Here is a 26,548-nt window from a genome sequence, read left to right on the forward strand (position 1 = left end):
TAATAATCTTACTTTTGACACACAGCTAGAACACACAAACCCATATCGGGCAAGATATCGCTATAATAACACTACTATTTATTTATTTAATCGTATGGCAACATATTGTACAAATATAAACAGAAAGTGTACTAGAAATTAAATGTCTACACAAAGACCAGTCAACCACTTTATGGCTTCGTCGCTCAGGGTAATCAGCTGATCATGGTCTTCAGCGCGTTGCAACCATTCCATACAATACAATATACATATATACATATTGAACATTTACTTGTTTATTAGATACTGTAACGTCCTACACGAATAAGCCTTACCTAAACACATTTATACATACGAACAGAATACATTTCCGTAACATCGTTACAGAAACCCAACACCAGAAGGCGATACCGTGCTAGACCTCAAAATGGCCCCCTTATAGTAAAACAAAAGAATATCTCCACATCGACAAACAATTGGAAGTAAGTAATTCAATCAATAACCGATTCCGATTCTGGGAGCGATTCGTCGGGAAGTGGCGCGCGGCCCACCGAGCGAAGGCTGCCGCGGAGATAAATAAAGACGAGCTTTGATTCTGTTACTATGTGTTTGTTTTATTGAGTACTTTCTTGCTTTTTGCATTGTGTTTTAACTACGAGTACCTATAATTGGATTAGCGTTGAGACTATAAGCCTTTAATTTAGGCTAGCGCTAATCCAAAAGTTAGGCCCTAAACCTTCTTGTATGTTTAATAATAAATATAATAATGAAATTATACTTGTGAGAGACTACCCAAAAGGCCCACCTCAGCTTCAATGAATATATTTAGAGAGGGAGAATTATATTAAATTCTAAACTCATTAAACAGTGGTATTTATCTAGGTCCTCTGAAAACGTTACTTCATTGTGACCCTGTCAGTTTACTTCAAATCTCCTAAATTTATTAGGCTTAGGTAACGTAATTCCGAATTCAGAACATGAATTTTTTGCTCACTCAATTATTGTGTGTAGGTACGTAGTTGTTATTTATTGCGGGTTGTTCTCAATATAAAACTTAAGAAGATAGTGGATAACCGCTTCTCTATAAAAATTGAGTCCCCATTTTCCTTTCTGGATATTATGAACCACCTACGTTTGTAACTTTGTATGGCGAAACGGTCGCGCGCGGTCGTTCACTTCCTCTTTACGTTACATATGAAATGAATGTACCCTAATAAATCATATATACTATGGGACGTTAATAAGACATATAAAATATTTTAAAAATTTTAGGTATTTTAAAACCACTAGGTAACGTTTACCTATACTAATTGATATCGATTAATGCCACTATCGTTCACACAATAGATAAACCAGTAAGTATTACAGAAAGATTAACGCACACGTATCATTAGGACACGTCAGTTGTCTTGTCCAACCAATAATGATATCAATATTCAACACTTATTATTTGACAACCGGCTTTAACATGAGACATAAAACATATCTATTTTATTGCCTTTCAATTTTATGCTTCGTAAATAAAATTAAAGGAAATTTGATCGTAAATACGAATTCGGGAAAGGTAGAGGGTAAAAAAGTGCCGTCTATATTACATGATGAGAAGTACTATACGTTCGCAGGTATACCATATGCTAAACCACCTGTCGGCAGCCTCAGATTTATGGTAAGTGAAAAACTCGTTACCTAAACACACACCCAAAAAAATTGTCAGTATCAGATTGAGTGAAAGCATTTTAGTCTCAAAAAGGTTGTATACATAATATATTTTTATCCGGGTTTTATTTTTTTATCCGCCAAATCAACGTATTTCATAACTTTTTCAGCCTCCAGAGCCCTATCCTGGTTGGGAAGATGTTTTAGAAGCCAAAAAAGAAAAGAAACACTGTGCGCAAAATAATATTAGAAGAAATAAAGGCTTCAGTGGAGATGAAGACTGCTTAAACCTCAGTATCCACACTCCCAGGCCTCCGGCGAGTGACCTAAACTTACCCGTTATAGTGTTTCTGTACAGTGAACAATTTCGAAGCGCCTATAATGGCTCCAGAGAATACGGTCCGGACTTTTTCATGAAGGAAGATGTAATTTTAGTCAATATTCACCACAGACTTGGTGCCCTTGGCTTCTTGTCTTTTGAGGACGATTTACTACCCGGCAATAATGGATTGAGAGACGTAATTTTGGCATTAAATTGGGTAAAGGAAAATATTAAATACTTCGGAGGTGATCCCAGCCGAGTCACATTGATGGGGAGTCAATCTGGAGGCGTATTAGTAGAAATCTTACTGCATTCGCCGAAAGCAAAGGGATTATTTAGTGCTGCTATTATCCAAAGTGGGACACTATGGAACTCGATGTACTTTAACAACAAAGGCCGAGAAAAGGCCATAGAATATTCCAAAGGGCTGGAGGAAGAGTCTGCTACAAGTTCCTACTTGCTGAAAAAGTTAGCTGCTATCCCTGCCATGAAACTCGTGGAGTCAGAACCCTACGCCGTCCATGCAGACGAAGCAAGAGCTATCCAACGAGGTGTTCCTCCCTTCGGGCCGGTCATCGAGCACGATCACCCTGACGCTATAATCACTGAGCTGCCAGACAACAAACCAATTGATTTAGGAGTACCCGTCATGATAGGATTTAACTCTCGAGAAGGCATGGAGGTCTCAGAACGCTATCTGCAAAAACCTCAATACCTCACTTTTGCTGACAGAGATTTCCTTATGCTATTTCCTATTCGAGTCGACTATCATTTTAAATTAAACGAGAATATATATGGCCATGCTATCCAAGATATCAAGGATTACTATTTCGATGAAGGTTACATTAAAGTCAGTAAACCAGGGGAGTACGTCACTTACGTTGGAGATATTATGTCATTCTATCCCGTGGACTATGCTGTGAGAAAATACACAAATACTTCGAGCAGTCCTGTTTTCTATTACATGTTTGATTACAGCGGAGAGCTGAATTTAAGAAAGAAACTGATTCTTGAAAACGCAATGAGTATTGATGGGGCATGGGGTGTTACAACAGGAGATGAACTTTGTTACTTGTTTGTATGCAATGGTTTAAGAAAAGCCTACACTAAAGCGATAAAAGACGAAGACTCAGAGGAAATTAAGGTTTTGAAAAATATGGTCCGATTGTGGACAAACTTCGCGAAAACTGGGTAAGAAAACAACTTCCTCATTATTTCCAAAAATTCTGTAGAAAAGCATGATTTTTCAGAAATTCCAAACTACACATGCAGATAAGCTTCCCATTTTAGGTACATACGAAATTTCTGTAACAGCAGCACACATGAATAGGTTGGTTTGTCTTTTCTTTGCTACATATAATCCTTGCTACAGTGGCTTTCACTTGTAGAGTATTAAGAGCATACTACTAGTAAATGTAGCAGAATAACACATGTTCTCGGGAAAAGTCATAAAACCCTTGGGAACCCCCGGGAAAAGTTAATTTTTTGTCGTAGGTAACTTGTTTCCTCTTTACTTGTTATTTTATTACTTTACATTTCATTTTAGTAACCCCACCCCGCCGGGCGACGAGTTCAACTGGCATCCCGCCTCGAATAAGAAGGAGTGTCTGGTGATCAGCGAAGAGCTGACCATGGCCGAGCGACTCTACGACGACACCGTCAAATTCTGGGACGACTGGATGGCCAAGTACAGAGCTCTGGCTGTCAACGGGGTTGTGCAAGATGTTAAGGACGAATTATAGAAATAAATGTTATGTGTAAAATAATGTCTACATCGTTATTACTCATTAGAAGTATCTACTATAGTTATGTAGTTTATAGCAAGTTTTTTAAAACTTATAAATCTTTTAATTTTCCTAAATAAATAATATGTTGTAGGTATTAATAAGTCAAAAACGTTATGGATAAAGCATTGTAGTTCCTGACTTCAGTGCTAGGTTTAAAACCAGTGTTCCAAAACAAGTTTTAATGATAACTCGTGATTTGGTTAGGAACATGCTCTCGATTTTGTTTGATTAGGTCAGAACCACGGAAATAGCGATTTTAACATTGGTTTTATGTTGAGAACTACATTATTTCATTTGTTTATACTCTTGGTGCAGTATTATACAAAATACCTACTTACTGCTAGCATAGATATAACATAGTGAATTGCAACCATATTATAGCGGCGGTTAAACGCTCGCGAATGTAAAATACTTATATGATACGTGTAAATAATGAAATCTATGATTATCGGCCTTTCTAAAGCTTTGCAGTGTCAGTCACAAGCTATCAAAAGATGTGGATTTACGACCCCCATTTTTTCGATATGGTATTATTTGAAATAACTCAATTAACTATGTCTTGAATTATTCTTAATTCCAATGAAACTCGTCTTACACGTTATCGATACAGGTAGATAAACAAAGTACACGTTAGTTTTTCTTATCATATCGGTTCACTCGCCGTCACTAATGTTTTTTCAATCACTCTAATCGTCTAAACCTTAAAATGATACTGAGAAATACGTTTAATAGTGTGGTGTGTTGCTTAGGTATTATAATATTAGTTATAGAACCGTGTTACAGTGAAAATAATGTTGAAGTGATTTTAAAACAAGGTGTGTTGTCAGGGACGTTGGATAAAACGTTATTAAAGAAACGAGATTATTATGCGTTCAGAGGTATACCTTATGCCGAACCGCCAATAAGAGCGCTAAGGTTTTTGGTAAGATTTATTTGAAAACAATCAGAAGATATATTTTAAATATTTAAGCTTTCGATTAAAGTAAATATCACACGCCAATCGTAATGTAATTATAAATTGAAGTTTAAAATGTTACACTGATGAAAGGTGGACCATTCAATACTAATACTATTTGAATTACATTTTCAGCCTCCAAACCCTCATCAAGGTTGGGAAGGCACATATGAAAGCCACAAAATCAAGCCAACATGCATGCAGTTCAACTCACGAAGCCGCAACGGAGAACCTATGGGCCTCTCCGGCTCAGAAGACTGTCTCCACCTTAGCGTCCTCACACCCTCCTTTCAAGGCCCCATACCAGTCGTCGTCTTCGATTACAATGACAACTTTAGAACCGGTTTCAACAGCACTGATACTTACTCCCCTGACTTTTTCTTAGAAGAAGATGTCATAGTCGTGACAATCAACCATCGCTTAGATATGTTCGGCTACCTTACTACTAATGACGAAGTTATCCCTCCTAATGCTGGCTTGAAAGACTTTATCCTGGCTTTGGAATGGATCAAAGAGAATATTGAGCAATTTGGTGGAGACCCGAACAGAGTGACGTTAATGGGAAGCAGAGGAGGAGCTGCGTTAATACACATATTGCTGTTTTCCGAACAAGCTAAAGGCTTGTTTTCAAGTGTGATCATGCAAAGTGGTACAGCATTAGAACCTGCTTACTTTCCTAATAATTCTAGGAATAAAGCTTTCATGCTTGGCGAAGAAGTTGATATTAAGACTGATGACAGTCAAACTTTACTGGAGGAATTACAAAAAATAGATGCTGAGGAGTTGTTTTATAAACTAGTAAACCTTCTTGACGATAAAGATATTACTGAACGGCAAATGTCTATTTTTCCATTTGCACCTGTTGTTGAGATTGATAATCCTGACGCCGTGCTCACGTCTCTACCAGATAACTCTAACATCATCAATGACGTACCAATCCTGATTGGTTTTAATTCTAGAGAAGGCTTAGATTTAGCGTTCCACTATATATCCTCGCCGCGTCTCGTAGAACTAACCCGAGACTTCTTTATTCACTTTCCAATAAGATCCGGGTTTAGATTTAATCGCAACAGTACTGTGTTCCAAAACATGGAGCAAGAAATAAAAGAATTTTATTTCCAAGATGGCTACTTTTATGTTGGGAATATTTTGGAATATGCGGTTTATGTTGGGGATGTACTGCACAACTATGCGTTGGACTATACGGTAGCAAAACTTGCGGATCAGTTATCTTCTCCGTTGTATTACTACATGTTCGACTTTAAGGGAGCGTTGAACGAGAACAGCTTGCACATATCCAGACGAGCCCTTAGAACCGTACAGAACTGGGGTGCAACTGTGGGAGACGAGCTCTGTTACCTGCATGTGTGTACTCGGATTAAGAAGAATTATGAATCACTCACGAAACTTGTCAGCGAGCAAGCTGAAATGAAGCTCCTGAGGAAAATGGTGCGAATGTGGACCAATTTTATTAAAACTTGGTAAGATATTTTTTTTTCATGATAGTAAACATTTATAACGATAGCATGATGCGATGAAACCGTTTACTATTGAAACAAAAAAAAAAACTCGGGTACAGAGAAACAGTGGGCCAATTTATTTTCCTAGTCGTAATTTATTTAAACTTTATTACATAAAATATATACAACAATGTACAAATAGCGGACTTAATGCAAAATTGTATTAGCTACCAGTCAACCATAGGACCAAACAGAGACACTTACAATAATTTATAATAAGTAATTTAACACATAAGACACCTTTTCAGTACTACTATGTGCGTATTTATCTCAATACTACCTCTATGAAAGCATAGAGGTAGATAAAGATCTAAGAATAAGCGCTCTCTAATAATAAAGATATTTAAGGGATATTTACTACAAAAAATGAATAGGTATGTAAATCGAGTAATTTATTTAAAATTTCAGCAACCCTACGCCCGATGAGAAAGATGACACCTTGAAAAAAATAACATGGACTCCAGTCAACAAGGACTCTAAAGAAAAGCAATACTTGCACATAACTAAAATCCCACGGATGAAAGCTGGTCCTCTTGGCGAACGAGCTACCTTCTGGGACAGCTTCCTCGAGAAGTACTCTGCAATGGCCGTCGACGGTGTTGTCACGGACCCTGAACCAACTCATGAAGAATTATAAATTGGATTGTTTTTATTCAACGTCAACAAATAAAGCTCAATTTTTATCTACAATACTCTCTGTCCAGAGAGGTAGTCTCCCTTTAGTGGGATCATCTCTATCAAAATGAATTGATTATCTAAACCACAGGTTTACTCGTTAAAATAAACTGCTCTATACCATCTAGGCCGTCGGTCGAATACGAGGCTAAAAAAAAATTGCAAAAGATGTTTGAGATCTTATGGATGTACTAATGCAAAAATCAATGAATCAGGGTGAATTTTCCACAAGAACGATGCTGGCAGCCGGCAGATACTAATATAAAAATAAAACAAATTAGTTATCTTCTAGGTTGCTCTCTAGCTTTAAAATTCAAATTCAAATTCAAAATGTTTTATTTGCAAATATAGGTAGTAGGTAGTACATACAGTGATGGTAATCTTACAATAAGTGGTGTCTCTATATTTGACCATCGGGCATGCAAAAAACAGTTAGTCTTAAGTCTAAATTAAAAAATTGTGTAAAAATAAACTGAACAGAAATCAGTATCAAAGAATTAATGACAACAGTTACTATTAAGAAGACTAGTTTTATAATATTAAATACCCGGATGTCAAACAATTAGAATTTATATAGTAAAACTAAGAATACAAATGTCGCAATGTCAAAGTCAAATAATGAAAAAAAAAAATAGAAATTAAATATTCAAATAATCCGAGAGACAATAGTAGCATTTATCTGTTAAGAATGTCATCAATGCTCGTTTGAATTCAATTGTATCCTTATTTCTAATTGTGTCAGGTAGTTTATTATAAATTTTGCTTCCCAAACAAATCACACTCTTTAGTTTAAGGGCAGTATTAGCTGGTTCTGTATGTAAATCGATTTTTACTCTTTTATTTCGTAAATGCGTTGATTTTTTAAAAAGTGTGGGATTTGTTTTAACAAAGACAGCAATTTCATAAATAAAGAGCGAAGGTAGAGTAAGCACTTTTAGTCTTTTGAAATGTGGGGCGCAGCTATCGAGTGTTGTTGTTTAAGATCTCTAGTTGCTCTAAATTGAACTTGAACAATTTTCATTCAAGCTTTTACTACATTGTTATTTTATCTATGTAAACACTCATAGACAAGCGAATGAAGAAAGTTTAACAAAAGCTTGTTAAAACTATCTGCGTTGGGCTCCGAATCGTCTAAGAGGATGGTGGAACACAACAGAGAACTAACTCTTGTTCAAATATTACAATCATAAAGTTACTAGCACTAACGAATAGTGATGTAGCATGGGAGAATTCCTACTTGGTACCTCTCTAGAGTGACTACCTAGGTACATAAAAAATTTGTATTTAAATATTCGCACTAAAAATGTTTATTGTTTTTATACCGACTACGGATTTTTTCCCTTTCTCCCTTTGGAAAATATTAAAATAAATATGTCTGTCTGGGTCAAACACAAAACTGAGTTCACGTTTTCCTGTAGACATACCCAAAAGTTAAGGGCTATGAAGGTTAATTTTCTTATTTAACCCTTATTCACATGAAAAGGTACTCGTTTTATTTGGATTAGTATGATACAATTACCTCCATGCCCAAAGCAGTTCACTACTGTCCACAGGAGAGAAAACTTGTGTGTTTGTAAGAACTGTACAGCTTTCTTTCCCAGAATAAAACACCTCATTCTTCGCATTTTGCTCGGTACGACGATAAGTATGTATAGTATACAAGTATCGCTCCAACGTGTAAGTGCGATAGATCGAGGAAGTTTAATTCTGTACCATTTCGTACTTTATCACAGTGGCAAATTGACAATAATATATATGAGATTTTTTTACGGGCATTCCCGGACAAGACAAGATACGAAATGGTACATAATAGTAGATTGTGTCACAAGGGAGCAAAATGACATATTTACGGCAAGGGCGTACAATTGAATCCTAAACGAAGCGAAGGATTCTATAATAGAATCCTAAGCGTAGCGAGGGATTCTAACATAGAATCCTGAGCGTAGTGAGGGATTCAAGTGTTAACGCCCAAGGTGAAAATTATTTTGCTACCATGTGACACATACTGCTTTTCACATCACCTATGAGGAAATTACATACATATATAGCAGTAGGCAGTAAATTTATTGTGACTACAAAATTTACTATGACAGTACCCCTCTATCCTATATATTCTCATTGACATTACCTACCTTTCCCGTAGTAGGGTAAAACGGTTGCCTGTCGAATTTTAATTTTAACCAACCTTTGAAATATATATGTATCTCTGACGTACCTACCTAGGTACCAAAGATAGATATAACTCCGTAATAGATGGATACAGTCTAAGGAAAAAACGTGCCTCGAAAATCACGAAAATTTGATTCTCGATCAGATGGCGCCACTACCTTTGGCCTACTCTCGTATAGAGGGCGTTGACGGTTTTGTTTGTTATTTAACAATTTTAACGCATTTCAGTAAAAGAACATGGGTCAAAATCATAAAAATAATTAATGCAAATAAAAAAAATCATTTATCCATATTTAAATACATTTTATCGTATTTTTATAAATCTTCATTTTTAGTTTTAAAGTGTGTCGATAGATGGCAGTGAATTTACTGTAGTTACAAAATTTACTATGACAGTACCGCTCTATCTTATTATATCCTCTTTGTAGGTACTAACTCCGGCGGTGCATTTCCACTAAGCAATACTACGCTTCGCTATACAAAGACCGGGATCTCGCTTTGGATGTTCCTAACTAACGGCCAAAAGTTTCCACTCAACAGGTATTAGCATAGTAGCCGGCTAATAAGTGGCTGAGGGTTGCTAGAGAATATGCACTGTGAAAAGACTTACTGGGGCCACGGCTAGATTAAATTAGCAAACTCCTGAGCCAGGGCCACTCTTGAGTAGAAGAGCCAACCGCAGTAGGAATTACCAGTTTCGGGAGTTTCAAAAAGCCACTAATTTTGTTTTCCGTTGCCTAAGAACTAGAAATATTTATTTTTGAGTGACTTAACAGATACAGATACAGACCGGCTAATTTACCTCCAAATCGCAGTGATAGAAAAAAATCTCTTAGTGATTTGAATGTCCTATTCGTCCTTTATGTTTTTCATTTATTTAATTATAGATATTGCAATTGGTTTCAATATTATTAGCAAATTAAAACTATGTGTTTTTGCTCCAGACATGGGATGTATGGCGTCGTTAAATTTAAAATTAACAAAAATCAATGAAAAATATTACTTAACCATCTCTATGGCTCTCGTTTATGGCACAATGTTGCCAGTGTTAAATAAATAATAATAAATTTAATACTTACTTTACAGGATTTGTCTATACCATCCCATTACTGATGGTGCCAGTCCCATTACTATAATACCTATAGTTTTTTTTTGTCTTAATGCGTAATCAATACGCATATTGCGCCGTATTGCGTACTCTATTACGACCAAGCCAAACGGTTAGAAACACGCCAACTATGGTCAATACAAGGACAATACATTATTTTCTAGATTTTAATTAGTAGCACTTGCAATGGCCCGTTTTAATTATATCAGGCAGCTAGCGACATCTGTCTAGCTAGCACAGAACTGCGCCATCACCAAATGCATTATAGCATTGGCACGTTACAACATTGAAGTTCAATATTCTGTACCTAGATGGCGTCACTTCACTTGATCTCGTAATTAACGAGCGATATAGCGCTAAAATAGTACAAATACAAATTATAAAATAACGACAATATGGCTAAAATTATTAATAAAAGTCTTAGATTACATTACAGCCTATTCGGTATTGGCTCTGCCAAGGAAGCTGGAGGACATGGATTCTATAACAAAGATATTTTGTTCCTGGATTATGGATGTTTTCATAATTATACATAATATGTATAATTATTATAGATATTATCTTTATGTGTCTACATATTATAATGGTATAGTACCTGCAGTGTCACTAGACTTATATTGACCGGGATATAGACCGTGATTACCTTTTGTATTACAAAATTTCTGCCACGGTACTAGTTTGCTACCTTACCAACTGAGTCAAGCAGTACGGTAAAGCAGAGGGCGTACCGCGAAAATCGAAATTGCGCTATCTGCCTCTCTATCGTTCGAAAATGCAAAAGATGGCAAGAGTGATAGAGAGGCATATAACGAATTTTCGGACGCTTCTCCCCGGGTCTACGTTCCTATCCTGGGTCAGCTAAAGACCTGGATTCTTTGGCTTCCGTCGTAACGACGCGAAATTTCAATCCCAGTTATCTGTGATGAAAATTTGATACTTAAGTAGGTATGTTAATATAGTATTTATAATCTCAGTCAGTGCTTAGTTTTTGAGAATTTTAGATAATTCATATTCATGTTCAATATTTTACAATTGACCTTTAAGCTCAATAAGGCTTGCCTTGTGGGTATTGGACGACGATAATTATATACATATAACGTAATCTAACCTAACGTAACCCACGAATAAATATTCATAATAAAAATAAAAATCACCGTTTAATTTTGAGATTCATGAACCTCCACAACATACCTACATTACCTACTCGTACACACAGGAGAGAGATATATTTTACGCCAAAATATAGGCGTAACAACTCATCAAATTAAATGAGATAAGTATTATCAAGTATTATGTATGTATAAATATTCACGTCATAAATGCAGCGGCCGAGGCTAAAGGGAGCGGTTATATAATGTGATTCTGGGTCAATGCCCAATAAAGTAACTTGATGCTAAGTACATTTCAAGTACAACAAGAAACCTGTCGCGAAATATCAATCCGTATTAATATTATAAATGCGAAAGTGTGTCTGTATGTTACCTCTTCACGTTTAAACCGCTGAACCGATTGTGTTGAAATTTGGTATAGAGATAGTAGATTTAAAAACCCCTAACAATAGTATACTAACGCCATCTGGTTAGAATCGTTGCTAGTGTCCACAAATACCTCTCACACTAAAATCATTGACAGTTTTTTTCCGCCAAAGTAAAGCGATATAACATAACAAATAATAGAATTGATTAAGAAGGCTCGACTATTTGGCCTACTTGGCAACAATCGTAGGTACTAGATGTTTCATGAGAATTGCACGAGTGCACATGTCGAGAGTAATGAATAATATATGTATAAAATAAAGAAAGCACAGAATATAACTATACCCTCTTTCTGAACATTGCACAATGTTTGTTTTATATAATTTATAGAAATATAAATTTGTTTCTTTTTGTTTCGACATGTTATGTTGTAAACTAGCTTTCTAAACGATATGCCTTCACCTCAAAGACAATGAATGTGAAAAAAAACTTGTTTTTATTTCAAATATGTAGATACCTCTGTAATTTTAACAAAAGAATAAATAAAATATTTAATACGAAAACATGCAGTTACGAATGTCGCAGCTTTAACATCAAGTATATGACGACAAGGATACACGTGGACGCAGAAAATGTTAATAGAGATGTTCAAAATCGATTTGAGGATACTTGATGACGATAAAATATATATACACCTCCTAGTCCTCCATACTTCACGCGGTGCATATATAAATAATATAATAAATAAATATTATAGGACATTCTTACACAGATTGACTAAGTCCCACGGTAAGCCATTGAGGCTTGTGTTATGGGTACTCAGACAACAATTTATATAATATATAAATACTTAAATACATAGAAAACACCCATGACTTAGGAACAAATATCTGCGCTCATCACACAAATAAATGCCTGGGATAAAAACTGGGATTCGAACCCAGGACCATCGGCTTCACAGGCAGGGTCACTACCCACTAGGTCAGTCCGGTCGTCGTATGCAGGCTATATATGCAGATCAATCAGACGAATTTTCAGGAATAATAACTAAAGAGCAGTGTTGCGCAAAAAGTGGTTAGGGGGTTAGGGGGTAAAACCATGTTATAAAGCTTTCGCGTTTTAAAACTAATTACTATTAGGTACTGTAATGGGCACCTTTGCGTTCGGAAGGACGAGTAGGTACTGCTCGTTTGTCTCCTATATCATAGCAAAAGAGATTTCGCGTAAAAAATATAGTTAGCGCGTACGCCCGTAAAATAATTGTTTGTTCATGAATTTTTAAAACGAAGTTGCCTGTGCGCGGCTATTATCTATCACTTAGGTTCAATTGGTGATGGGTTATATTCTCATAATCGGTGCAATTTCCTAACAATACAACGGTGGTGTACACTATTTATTTAAAAACTAATTCCACACTGGTGTCTATAAATTATAAATACGTTTTTGCTGTAGGGCCGCATGGGTTCAAAATAATGCAATTGCCATTACCAAGTTGTCTTTGGTACCTATCTTATTTGTCAACGTATTAATCCATTTCACTTTTGGATAGATATGATTAATTCCCAAATTGAACAGAAAACAGGAGCCCGATTCAAATTTAACAACTTGTTATGGTTTTAATCTTATTTTGATACGACCTCGAAGATTCGTGCATGCGAAATGAAGTGAAAATCTTGCGTAAGAAGCGCGCCAATTAGCCTTATGCATGAAGTTTATATTTGAACGAATTTTTTTTTTTTTTATTCGGATGTTTGTTACCGTTATATCATATTACAAATGCATTTCCGTTTTGCTTAAAATAATAAATAAAAAGGACAAAAATTTGCCCACATGTGTTATTAGTAGCAAACATCAGTTGGACCGTCCAACGTGTGACGTCATCACACTGTCGAATTCGCGTCAAAAATTATGAGCTTCATCAGCCGCTCAAAATTTTTTAACATTTTAAATATTTTTTAATAAAATAATGTGAAGGTTTACAAAAGTATTTTTGTTTTCTTCTTGTATTCAAACGATATAAATTATGATTACAATAAAATAAAACATGCATGGAGCTAATCCGTTCAAAACCGTAAAAGAAGTTGTTGAATTTGAATGGGGATAGGTATACTCATAAAATTGGGAAATTGGGGGCCTTAAGGTTATGGCATAAAGATACTGGCCAGTTTCGGAGGCCAAGACCCTCTTTGGGACGCTGAGCCATATTAGTTAGTTAGTTCGTTAAGTAAATAAAAAATGTTATAGGTACTAGTTTTGGTCCCAAAACCACAAACAAAACTTTCTTTTCTTCTAGAAAATCACCGCGTTACTTTCTTCCCAAATGCCTGAGATAGGTACATACCTAAGTATTGTTTAATTAGACCTATGTTAAAAAAAACCACTCCAAGGATCCCTATAAAGTACGTTTATTTATTAGAATAGGCTAGCTCGTATCGTATAGTCTGTAAGCAATATATAATATTCAGTGAGGTGGTGTCGGTTAGCGTGATCGCTCAACTAATACAATACGTTGCATTTTGTGCTGTTAGTGTTCGAGAAGAGTGCAAAAAAAACAAATTATTTCCGTAAATCTGGGTTACTGTGGCCCTAGTCCCGCCCATTAAACCCATACTTTATAACCCTTAAAAAAACCGTCAGAACAACATGTTTGTGATTAATTATTTAATTGATAGGATAGGAGTTATTTCCACATTTTATTTGTGTACTTAAAGGGTTTGTTTTGAGTGAGCAATATTACGCCTTAGGTAGGGCTAAAGTAACCCGGGCTTACACTACCTACTGTTAAACGAATACCTATACTGCAGTTTTGTGCACTTGGTTCGTCACAAAAAAACCGACCAAGTGCGAGTCGGACTCGCGTTCCAAGGGTTCCGTTCATTACACAATTTTTAACAATGTACCTATTTATTTATGTGAAACGTGAGTTTTTAGAAACCCGTAGGGTCGGATCAAAAACTAAGTAATTAAGTCCGACTCACGCTTGACTGCACATTTCTAATAGATTTTCCTGTCATCTATAGGTAAAGAACTATTGTGTATTTTTTTTTTCAAAATTTTTGACCCAGTAGTTTCGGAGATAAAGGGGGGGAATGGTCATTTTTTAGCTATTTTCTTAAATGACTTCTAAACTATTTATTCTAAAATTACAAAAAATTTAAACTTGAAATTCTTAAAATGAGCTCTTTTATTTGATATGTAACACGACATAGTTTGAAAATTTTTATTTTTTAATTTTCCCATTTATCCCCCAAAACTGGCCTCCAGGTTGAAAATTCATTTGTTTACGTTACATGTTCGTCTTTGGGTTACAAACTCACATATTTGTACCAAATTTTAACTTAATTGGTCCAGTAGTTTTGGAGAAAATGGGCTGTGACAGACGGACGGACAGACAGACAAACGCACGAGTTCCGTTCCGCAAGGGTTCCGTTTTTTCCTTTTGAGGTGCGGAACCCTAAAAAGGCAACAAAAAAATCCCAAAAGCTGGCGGTGGCGGTGTCGCGATGGTTATGCTAATCAGTCAATATTTTCTTTAAATGTTTGAGCTATCTCTTGCTATAAAACAGTTTACAATAGAGTATATGGACCTAAAAATATAATCGGCATCTATTTCCCTATAAAATGAGAAACGGAACAGACTTCTTATCTTTACAAAAACTTCTTGTCTTAACTTGTTTGTAGGCCATATTTATCCGACAGGAGAGTTATTGCCGTAAATTTTGGTTATTATTTATAGAGATTGTTCATTAGTAAGAATTCATCCAGGATAAAACCCCGATGCCTACAAATGGGGAAGGCGGCTGCCAAACTTTGCTACTAGGTGGCGCAACTAGAGTTTGATACATGACATTAGTTTGGCCCCACATTTTTTCTTTGAATAAAAAAAAAAGATTAGTTTGGGCTGTGGCGTCGCTTGACAGTGCTTGACAGAAAATGAACAAAACACTTTTTATTTGGATCGTAACATATTAACCTGAAATAAACAGGAAATCAATTTTAAATGTTGATATTGTACATTTTCCTTGATATTTTAAGCATAATATTTTCGAGTGAAAACAGTACATAGCCAAATATACTTAACCTTTCTATGAGGTCTTTTTTAGGGTTCCGTACCCTAAGGGTAAAAACGGGACCCTATTACTAAGACTCCGCTGTCCGTCTGTCTGTCTGTCACCAGGCTGTATCTCATGAACCGTGATAGCTAGACAGTTGAAATTTTCACAGATGATGTATTTCTGTTGCCGCTATAATAACAAATACTAAAAAGTAAAAGTGCTTTTGTCTGTGTTACAGTCAGACGTCCATATTATTCATGAAGATCCATTTTATCGCGTTAATAAACAGACGATTAAAAACGATGAAAATAACCTACATGCTCCTGTCAAAACGAAACTTTTTTATTTAAATGACTTTGAAACTTTATCCGACAGTTTCTTGGCCTCAGATACAAAGTTTAATACTTATACAGAGAGTTTAATTATGAAGTTTTATTAAACATTGGTTTATTAAATACAAATATTTTTTTCAGTTATAAATTTCATACAACGAGTTGGTCGAGTTGTCTCAAACTCTAGTGGCGCCATCTACAATTAGCTTTCAGCCGCCTTCCCCATAATGTTTGATCGTGAAAATTTAAAGACGTACATAGGTAAATTAATTGTGTAAATGCTGTACTTCCATTCTAAAGTAAGTTAGACCAGTGACATTCATATACATATGAAACAACGATTATTTCAGGGAACTGGTCTCAAAAATAAGATACCTATGGTGCGTACGAATCTACACGTGGCCCATGCCATAGTGCGTGCTCTCAACCATCGCATGGCCGTCTCGCTGGTCCAGCGCTAGGCCATCGTGTAGAAGAGCCATAACCATCGCATTGTCATCTTTTTGGTCCAGCGCTAGGCCATCGTGTAGAGGAGCCATAATACATTGTACCAAATTGTACCTAATCCGGCAAACGGTCTTGGCTAAGGCCATACCAAAAAATTTGGTCATACTTATCTCCAAAAACATAACTGACATAACCCTATTTCGGAAGTCGAGTGTTAATGAACACTTCCGACTCTTACGTAAAAGCCTTTACACATGAAACGACAACATAAAAGCTCCAATATAATGAAAATCCTTGGATTTAATTGGATTATAAAGATTAGTTTTCACTTGTTTCGTAATACTATAAACACTATTATTGTGCTCATAATTCTAGAGCTTTCAACTCCTACTTATAGACAGGAAATACTTAATACTTGTGGAGATAATTACTAATGAAGATAGGTACCTAAGATATTACCTATGTTTCTAATAATGCACAGACTTATTAAACTCGTCGATTAAACATTGTAGTAACAATAAGCAATTATTTATCCATTATTCATACTTATCTTCACAATGTGAAACGGTATTGCAAGACAGATAAACAATAAAAAGTATTAATTTCTGTACTGTTGAAGATAGCGTCACATTTTACTTTTTGACTCGTCGGTTTAGCCTTGTCGGTGTAACCCTGCGCCAGGGACTGAAAAGGTACCTTTAAAAACTGTTTTGACCGGTATCAATACTTAAGGTATCCAGGAAACAAGCTTCCGTCCAATCGGTACCTTTAAATAAAAGTACAGTTAAAAACGATTTTGACCGGGTATCCGAGCGATAAAGTAGCATTCCGGTAGCTCCCGTCCAAACGGTACATTTATATAAAAGTACCTTGCCGCGCGATCTGATACCCCTATTCAAACCGGTCACTCAATTTTATTGGAAAGAACGCCCGCCATCTTGGATTTTTCCATTTTTGTTTTAGTCAAAATGAAAATCGATACCTGAACATCGGAGAGGACCTTTCTTACGAATCTGAGGTCAAAATTAGAAAAAGCGGCCGCCATCTTGAATTTCTAACTGCATTTTTGCTCTGATCAAGATGTAAATCGATATGTGTAGATCCGACAGGATCTTTATTACGAATCTGAAGTCAAAATAAAAAATAAAAAAAACCCCGCCAATTTGAATTTCTGCGTTTTTGCTCTGTTCAAGATGAAAATCAACATCTGAGGATCCTAGAGGACCTTTATTATGAATCTGAGGTCAAAATTAGAAAAAACGGAGCAAGCGAGACATAGACTGAGACCTTTGTGTGATTTGTGTCGGATGATTTGGACATTCTGAGTATAATATGTTTTGAAAAGATGTGTCCCGCCGAGTTTGTTGCCGGTCCCATATTGGGATACCCTCCTCCAATTTAGGAGGGAATTAAATCTTCTCGGGTCTGAGGTGTAGGGTTGGAGACGGCGTAGCTTTATCGCGTATAAAAAAAAATAGTTGTATTGTGTAACTAGCCTTATGAACCGATTTTGCATGTACAACCAGCCTTAAAGTTTATAGTTTATGACGGTTCATTATTTTTGTATGTGGGTATTTTTGCACTTTGTACTTGTAGCTTTTCGTCAGTCACCCGTTGACCACGAACGCTGTAAAGGGTTCGAAACGTCGGGATGTATTATAAATTCAACATACGCGATCCTTTTCATAGTTTATATTTTCACGATATTACCGGATTTACATACTGGGCCTGAAACAACGCTAACGCATCTTCACCATAGACGAGAAACGGGACTAATATTGGGATCTATATATTTTGATTAGTCTCAGGTACATGTACGCATGTAGTACAGGTACGCCTCCGTAATCGGAATGATCATGTAATGAATGATAGAACGTGTTATGAAGTCACGCCAGTTTTTCTTCCGTCCGGCGGGTGCAATTATGGCCGATTTGTTACATGCAGTACTGTGCAAGACAGCAGCCACCCATTTCTCGAACGATATTAGATTAATAATATTAGTTCATGAACTGTCAAATCGTATGGGTTGCCATAAAGAGGCCCACTGACTATCAGTCCGCCGGGCGATATCGGCCTGTTAGTTAGAACAAAAATTTGACAGTTCCGAACAACTGACAGACCGATATCGTCCGGCGGACTGATAGTCAGTGGGCCTCTTAACAACACATTATAATATTAGACCAATATCGTTCGAGAAATGGGGCCCAGGTTGTACTTGTAGTAGTAAGACTAGTACTTCTAATAGTAAGTAGTAGTACTATAGTTAGTCAAGCAAATCTTGTCAGTAAATAAGAATTAAAAAAACTAAACTCATCCTTTTCTTTTGGGTGCTAGTACTAGTGTAAGACAAAGATCTCTATGTTTGAAATGAGACAGTCCTTTGACAAACTATAGTAGTTATTAGTAAACTTGTAAAATACTTTATTGCACTAAAACGAGTACCTAAACTATCGAACTTTGGTGCAATACTACTACAGGGTGGCCAACTTGGAGGTGAGGTATGTATACTATACAACTTTTTAAGAAGAAGAAGAAGAACACAGATACACAGATACACAGGACAATACAATGAAAGAAAAAAGATGTTTAAAAAAGGGAATATAAAAATAATAGCAAAAACAAAAACAGAAAAAAAAAAACAAAACAAAAAATTAAATTATTTACACATAAAAAACATAAAAATTACACACGGGTCCAGCAATATGTGCAATAGGGAAGAGGCCCTGTCTCAACATAATTGTTGCAATTTGCAAGCGAGGCAAATTCCAACGCTGTTTTTTCTTGTCGCCATTTTATTTTGGCGGTAAATATGACGGTTGTTGCATGAAAATTACTTTGTGTAGATACGGCAAATTTGTTATGGAGCGTTTTACGACGAAACAACGTGTTTTAATTATTAAAACGTTTTACTCAACCCAATCATGTATTGCAGAAACTAAGAAGAATGCGGCCAATTTCGAGAAACGGTGACATTGATTGGCCCACAAGATCGCCTGATTTAACAGCTCCTGACTTTTTCCTGTGGGTATCTAAAGGGACGTGTCTATGCTAACAGGCCAATGAACCTTCAGCAATTAAAACAAAATATTCGAGACACAGTCACTGAGATAACGCCGGAAATGTGTGAAAATGTGATGAAAAACGCGAATAAAAGGGTTCACATCTGCTACGCTGCTAGAGGTGGACATTTGTCTGACATTATTTTCGATGTTTAACTGCCGGCCCTAAATACTATATTTAACAAGGAAAACTTAATATTTTTTTCATAGAATAAAATTACAAACTACAGTGTATACCTGTTATTTGGCCACCCTGCACAAGTAATTCTTACATTTCCACAAGCTATATGCACATATGCTATTATGACTAGCATACGTCATAATACTAAAACTAATAGTAAACAAAATATAAAATAATAGTGAAACTATGTAACATCTGCTAACTACCATAATTCACGCAAATAAACGATATTCTATTCTATTCTAATGAGTATTGTACGTAGGTATATGGTACTAACAGCAACACTGAACTGACCATTGGTGAACCTTTTATCTTAGTAGTAAGGTTTAGGAATTGTCAGTTCAACAGTGTGGACGATGGTACCTCGCCATTCGCATACAATACAAGCCATTTGTTTAATGTATGTGTAATCTCATTTCAATCATTCGTTTATCGTTAGATTAGCTGTATACGCCTATCTCCCTATTATCTAGTCGATTTTTACAAGCTAGCTATTATTTAGTTTCACCTGTCCTGTAGTCTGTGGGTCTGTAGTCAAATTTTACAAGTAAAATTTGACACACTTCCCGGTTTCCGATGAAGCTGAAAATTTGCATACATATGTAAGTCGGGTGACAATATTATGGTACCATCGAGCTGATCTGATGATGGAGACAGGAGGTGGCCATATGAACACTGTGATAAAACAACGCAACCACACAATTGTGTTCGGGGTTTTTAGAATTGTCCCGTTGAATATTAGTTGCCTGTGGAAAGAAAAGTACAGTCAGCGACATGGTATAATAATATACTCCGCCTGGTACTCTCTTCCGAGACTCGCGAACCACGTGACTGGCACAAGCCTACGTCATCATGGATCTGTGAACAGCATGATAACGTAGGCTTGTGTCAGTCACGTGGTTCACGAGTCTCGGAAGAGAGTACCAACCGGAGTACATTATTATACTCGTACCATGAGTCAGCGATAAAAGAATACTTATTTATATGATTTTTTTGCCAAAAACGATTTCGAACCCTTTACAGCGTTCGTGGTCAACGGGTGACTGAGGAAAAACTACAAAGTGCAAAAAAACTATTTTTAGTAGTAGTAACTATCGCGGTAACCAATATTAAATATTTACTGAGAGTTAAATAAAAGTTAGAAGTTTTGGCTTGGCTTGGGCTTGAGGTTATTTAGTGTTTAGTTTTGGTCCCCTGTGGCTAAATTTAAATAAAATTCAATCGACAACAAATCCGTAACAATTTTTAACTTTGTTAATTAAGTCTGATGTTTTATGGGGCGACATATTCGTTCACTCGAAAAAGCCCTTTAATCATGGAGACTATATAAAGGAGCCAAATCTCTATGTATGAAAAGTGTCCATCAAAAAACAGTAATTAGGCGGCGCCACCATACACCGAAATACTACCAAAAACAACCTACGTAATTTGGTCGGGTTATTTGTTGGTTCATGTTATACTCATGTCCCAGACCCTAACTAGCGCCACCGAAGAGATTAGGAACTATTATTTAAAGCTGAAAGCGGTCACTTTTGCAACAATTCTGCCATAAGAGATTGGCATCCTTTTCTATACCATCCATACCTTTAATAAAGAATATAAAAAAAAAGATCATGAACCTATATCTACACATATCTGGAGGCTCGACAGATCATCCGTTTTATCTCTTTCCCGCAAATCACAGTAATTAAATAATATATTAATATTAGCTTAGTCCGTTGTCTAACTCGTTTAGGCACACATTAAATTAGTTGCGATGCCATCGCCGGGCGACCAGCACGCGAGTGATAACAGTGACGTGCACGTTATCGATATCGATGCCGATATCGATCGGATCATTAACAGTATCGATAATAAGAAGGATTCCGTCGCAGTGCAGATCGAGAAAGGAAACATGAATGGAAATGGTAAGTCTTAATTTTTTTGTTAATACAGTAGGTACTCAATAATAGGCTGGCCCAAAATACGATGACATTTTTTTTTACTGCGGCGTTCAGTTGTAATTTTTAATTACATTTTGTAAAATACTTGTAAATAAGAAAAATATTCCTAAAAACTGTGCACTATGTACAGGGTGGGCCCGAATTAGATACTTTATTGGAGTATTAAAGTACCCAATATTGAATATACAATACCTGTCGTATTAATATCAAATGTCTTTCTTTAAGGCGGTATAGCTCAATAACGATTACATTTACACTACAATAATTATATAAAATAAACATTAGTTTTAGTTAGGACTAAACAAAAAGGTTGTAAAAGGACCTATTAAAAACATTGTCATTAATAAAAAAACAACAGTTTAAACAAGTCATATAAATTGAATTATTAATATGTAGTCTAGTATTTTTTGTGGAGTTTACTTTTTTAATTTAACAGACATATCAAGTAACTTACAAATTATGTGCAGAATATTCTTGTACATTGCCATTTGGTAAATAGGCCGATTTTGTATAAACTAGTATATAAGGGTTTTTTAAATCGTTGCATAAAGTAAACTCGAAATTTTAAAGGATGTCTTTGGCAAAAAAGCAAAGGGAATCAAAATTTATAGGGTACTTCCCGTTGACCTATAACTATGAAATTTGGCAAGTAATACTGTCTTACACTACAAGTACAGGGAAAAATCTGAAAACTATAAATTTATAGAAAAAAATTGGTAAATTTGTACGGAATCCTCGGTGAGCGAGTCCCACTCGCACTAGGCCGGTTTTTGTGTGCTATTTTCTTCTTTAAAATATTTGTGCATTTTCTCAGTGAATGAATTTAATGTGAGTAAATTTAAATAAATAAATAAATAAACTACGTCGAGTCATTATCACAGCGAACTCACAATGATCTTAAGCGCCATAGAGCCTACTGGCGCTTAAGTCCTTAATGTCATTTATATCTGTGATTTTAAACATCTTCCAAAAACTAAACGATAAAAAAATTCTATCTATCAAACTTTCTAATAATCTAGAGTATTTTGGAGAATCGGTTGAAAAATCGATCAAACACAAAAACTGTGTTCAGGTACTGGGTTCATTTATGAAATTTTGTATTCTAGACTACCTAAACGGTTTGAATAAATGCACCAAATTTCATGTGTAAAGGTTAAATAGATTTCAAGTTGTGAAGGGGTGAAAAGTAGCTCGAAATGGTTCGTGTGAAATATTACACACGGTTGCTGCGTCGCCAGTTCCTTTTTCGTTGCACTTGGCTGAACCCGCTACCGCGTAACTAGATAATTCATTTTTATAAATACACATATGTTAAATCTAGCTAGAGTAGGTACTATATTAGATTCCTTATACTACACTGAAAAATAAACTAAGTAAATACGTCCATATACATATATTACATATAAGTTTTAACAACAAAACAAAGTAGAAAATGACGTACCTACACATAAACCACTTAAGCGTAGTTAACTGCAATAATAACAATTTCCTTGTTTTTCCACACATTCCGAGGCTGCTACTGCGACAGTTAGGTATATTATATCTTTATTTAATGCTACATCTCAGTATAATTTGTAAATCTATTCCGGTCGAATCTTAAAGAATGGAATGGAAGATGGGACGGCCGTTGGTTTGGGTTGGGACGCAACCTGTGCCGATACTCTGGCGCTGTCCCATCTCCATGGCACCGCAGTCAAGGCGCAAGTATGCAACCATAAATAGAGCCGTTTGGGGTTACACTCTGGGGCCCTGGGGGAAAGCGCCCACAGGGTCTTCAAAGTAAGTAGCCGCAGGTTAGTGGAATTATCGCGTGACCAGAGGGCCTGGGGTCATAGCACAGCGGATCAGCATTGCCACACGTGGCAATGCTGCCAGCCTTTTGGGCACGCTGCCAGTAGATGGCGATTTGGGGCAAATTTTCCATTTATTCCAAATTTAATTAAAAGGACAGACGGTCGACGGACATGACCAAACTATAAGGTTTCTGTTTTTTTTTGTCATTTTGGCAGTGATTTTCCGTCCGTTTGTTTAACGCAAAATGTTTGTATAGTGCACAAGTCAAGAGCGAATGTTAATTAAGGTCGAAGTCATATGACGTCCAATTTACATAGTAGGTAGTTTGTCGGTTATAAAAATTAAATAAAAATATCAAAAATGACCGGTTAGTCCAGTTCCTAACACTGCGATAAAAGTCTCGAAGCGTAAGGAATGTAAGGATATTTATAGGCACGATTGACGCAAACATTTATTTTTGAGTTGACTCAAAAATACTGACCGGTATCCGGACCGGACCGGACCAGACCGGAGTCGGTTAAGCATAGGTATGTTTAACCGACTTCAATTCCATAAAGGAGGATTCCGTCTCTCCGTCTGTCCGTCTGTCTGTCTGTCACCAGGCCGTATCTCATGAAACATGATAGCTAGACAGGTGAAATTTTTACAGATGATGTATTTCTGTTGCCGCTATAACAACAAATACTAAAAAGTACGGAACCCTCGGTGCGCGAGTCCGACTCGCACTTGGCCGGTTTTTCACCGATTATTTTTCTGTTTATACAGGTTGTCTCTAAAATAGGTAGTGAAAATATTCAAAATATAATATCATATTCCTGGTGATGTGAGCTTGTGAGTTTTTTTAATCCCGAGCCAGTGTCAAAGGTGGCTGCTAATACAAAACTAGATAGAGTAGATAGTTAGTAAAACTGCTTTTTATTACTTTTCCGTGTCTTAACGTAAACGTAGACATGGAAAAGTACAGTGGCAAAAAAGAGTAGAAATTAAAAACACTGTAGTGTCGTCCCTTTCAGATCAATCTAAGAAAAACGGGACGACACTACAGTGTTGCCACTTTTTAATTTCTACTCTTTTTTGCCAGACTGATTAGGCAATTATGTGATATACACGTGGCACCGAAGCGTGTGCCCAGTTATTTCAAGTAATCCATCTATTAATTCTAGTTGTGTGCGTGACAGATCCCTAATAGCCTATAATTATTATGGATTTAATGGAGTTTTAACGAGTATAGAATGCGAACCGATCGATTACCCCTCTTTAAACTCGTCGTCGCTATTCATAGGTCCAATTTTAAGTAGTTTAAGATCAATTTGATAATATTACTGTTCGTATGGATCTCGTTCTAAAGTCCAGGTCGGCGTCTATTACCGACTTTCAAATCGAAAGTGTCGGGCCCAGGTAAAAAGTGACTTAACCGTGTCACTGTTTTAAGTTTAACCTTTTGGACGCCAATGACCGATATATACGCACCGTAGGTTCAACGCCAAAGACCGATTATTGGTCGTAGACCACAGAGCACAGTAAAGAAGCGGATCTGCGACAGCTTCAAGCCGATAATTAGCAGGAAACGGCGCAGTATCGGGAAAAGTGAAGTGCTCTCGTTTCGGAGGCCAAGACCCTCTTTGGGTGGCTGAGCCATATTAGTTAGTTAGTTAAACCACAGAGCAACATAGACCTACATGCATATGCTTATGCATATGCATGTAGGTCTATGTTGCTCTAAAGTTCAATTTCAGTTTTGACACTTCGGTGACGTGGCGTCTGGATGACTGCTTTTGTGTTTGACATGGCGTCGAAAAGGTTAAACGGTTATTAGATCCACACTTGCGAACGGGGCACGATATGGATGTCAGGCTGTGTGGATCTACATATTTTACGGTGGCGTCCACGCGGGCTCATTTTCATGATAACGCAGGGGACCTAAATGGGATTGTGTAGGTACAGTCGCTTTTAATTTACCGTAGATATTAATACTCCATCAACATAATACTGCATCGTAATAGATTTCATAAATGATAAAAATAATTAGATAATTATGTACATTAATATTATAATTTTTTTTCTTGTATAATAACTGACTGGGACTTAAATGATCCCATTAATCTAGACGTGTAAGAATTGTAATATTTTTTTAAAGCAAATAGTTTTTTTTTATATATTTTATTGTTAATTAAGATTGTAAAATAGAATAACATTTAAACACAATGTATAGCTTGTCAGTAGAAAAAGGCGCGAAATTCAAATTTTCTACGGGACGATATCCCTTCACGCCTACATTTTTTAAATTTGCCGCCTTTTTGTACTGACAAGATTTTCTTGACCAACTATAAAAATAAAACAGTGCTTTATTATTGCTCTTTTGCTTTTATTTGTAAATTATTTTCAGATTGGAGACGCGCCTGTGATACCTACAAAATAAATTTTGAACTGGATTTGTTTTGGATACCGACAGATTTTTCTTCAACCAGAAATGTCAGTTGACAGATCATATAAAACCGGCCAAGTGCGAGTCGGACTCGCGTTCCAAGGGTTCCGTACATTACACAATTTAAACAATGTATTTTTTATGTGAAATGTCTTTAAAAAACCCGTAGGGGTCGGATCAAAAACTAAGTAATTAAGTCCGACTCACGCTTGACTGCAATTTCTAATAGGTTTTCCTGTAATCTATAGGTAAAGATCTATTTTGTGTATTTTTTTCAAAATTTTAGACCCAGTAGTTTCGGAGATAAAGGGGGGGAATGGTCATTTTTTGCCTATTTTCTTGAATAACTTCTAAATTGTTTATCCTAAAATTATAAAAAAATATGTTTGAGATTCTCACAATTGACAATGAGCTCTTTCATTTGATATGTAACACGATATGGTTTGAAGAACTTTATTTTTTAATTTTCTCATTTACCCACCAAAAGTGGCCCCTATGTTTAAAATTCATTTATTTATGTTACATGTCCGTCTTTGGGTCACAAACTTACATATGTATACCAAATTTCAACTTAATTGGTCCAGTAGTTTCGGAGAAAATAGGCTGTGACAGACGGACAGACAGACAGACAGACGGACAGACAGACAGGCAGACAGACAGACAGAC

The 26,548-nt window shown here is 36.2% G+C and overlaps 3 protein-coding genes across 4 annotated transcripts in view; all 3 read left to right on the top strand.

Annotated features, from left to right (window-relative positions):
- The first annotated feature begins 1,341 nt into the window (after positions 1-1,341).
- On the top strand, positions 1,342-3,724 carry LOC134749540 (juvenile hormone esterase-like). The gene is made up of 3 exons (XM_063684512.1): positions 1,342-1,645; positions 1,806-3,148; positions 3,504-3,724. The coding sequence occupies exons 1-3, from the start codon at positions 1,403-1,405 to the stop codon at positions 3,697-3,699; spliced, it is 1,782 nt and encodes a 593-aa protein (XP_063540582.1). The 5' UTR covers positions 1,342-1,402; the 3' UTR covers positions 3,700-3,724.
- Positions 3,725-4,265: 541 nt separating this feature from the next.
- LOC134749352 (esterase E4-like) lies at positions 4,266-6,856 on the top strand. Its single transcript, XM_063684271.1, has 3 exons — positions 4,266-4,666; positions 4,835-6,180; positions 6,628-6,856. The coding sequence occupies exons 1-3, from the start codon at positions 4,451-4,453 to the stop codon at positions 6,854-6,856; spliced, it is 1,791 nt and encodes a 596-aa protein (XP_063540341.1). The 5' UTR covers positions 4,266-4,450.
- Positions 6,857-21,453: 14,597 nt separating this feature from the next.
- LOC134749541 (aldehyde dehydrogenase, dimeric NADP-preferring) overlaps positions 21,454-26,548 on the top strand; it is a 37,082-nt gene continuing 31,987 nt past the window's right edge. For both annotated transcript variants that reach the window (XM_063684513.1, XM_063684514.1), the window contains exon 1: positions 21,454-21,627. In XM_063684513.1, coding sequence (XP_063540583.1) covers positions 21,477-21,627 — 151 coding nt within the window. In that variant the 5' untranslated portion in view covers positions 21,454-21,476. The remainder of the gene's footprint in view (positions 21,628-26,548) is intronic.

Source organism: Cydia strobilella, chromosome 18 (genome assembly GCF_947568885.1).
Source record: "Cydia strobilella chromosome 18, ilCydStro3.1, whole genome shotgun sequence".
NCBI lineage: Eukaryota > Metazoa > Arthropoda > Insecta > Lepidoptera > Tortricidae > Cydia > Cydia strobilella.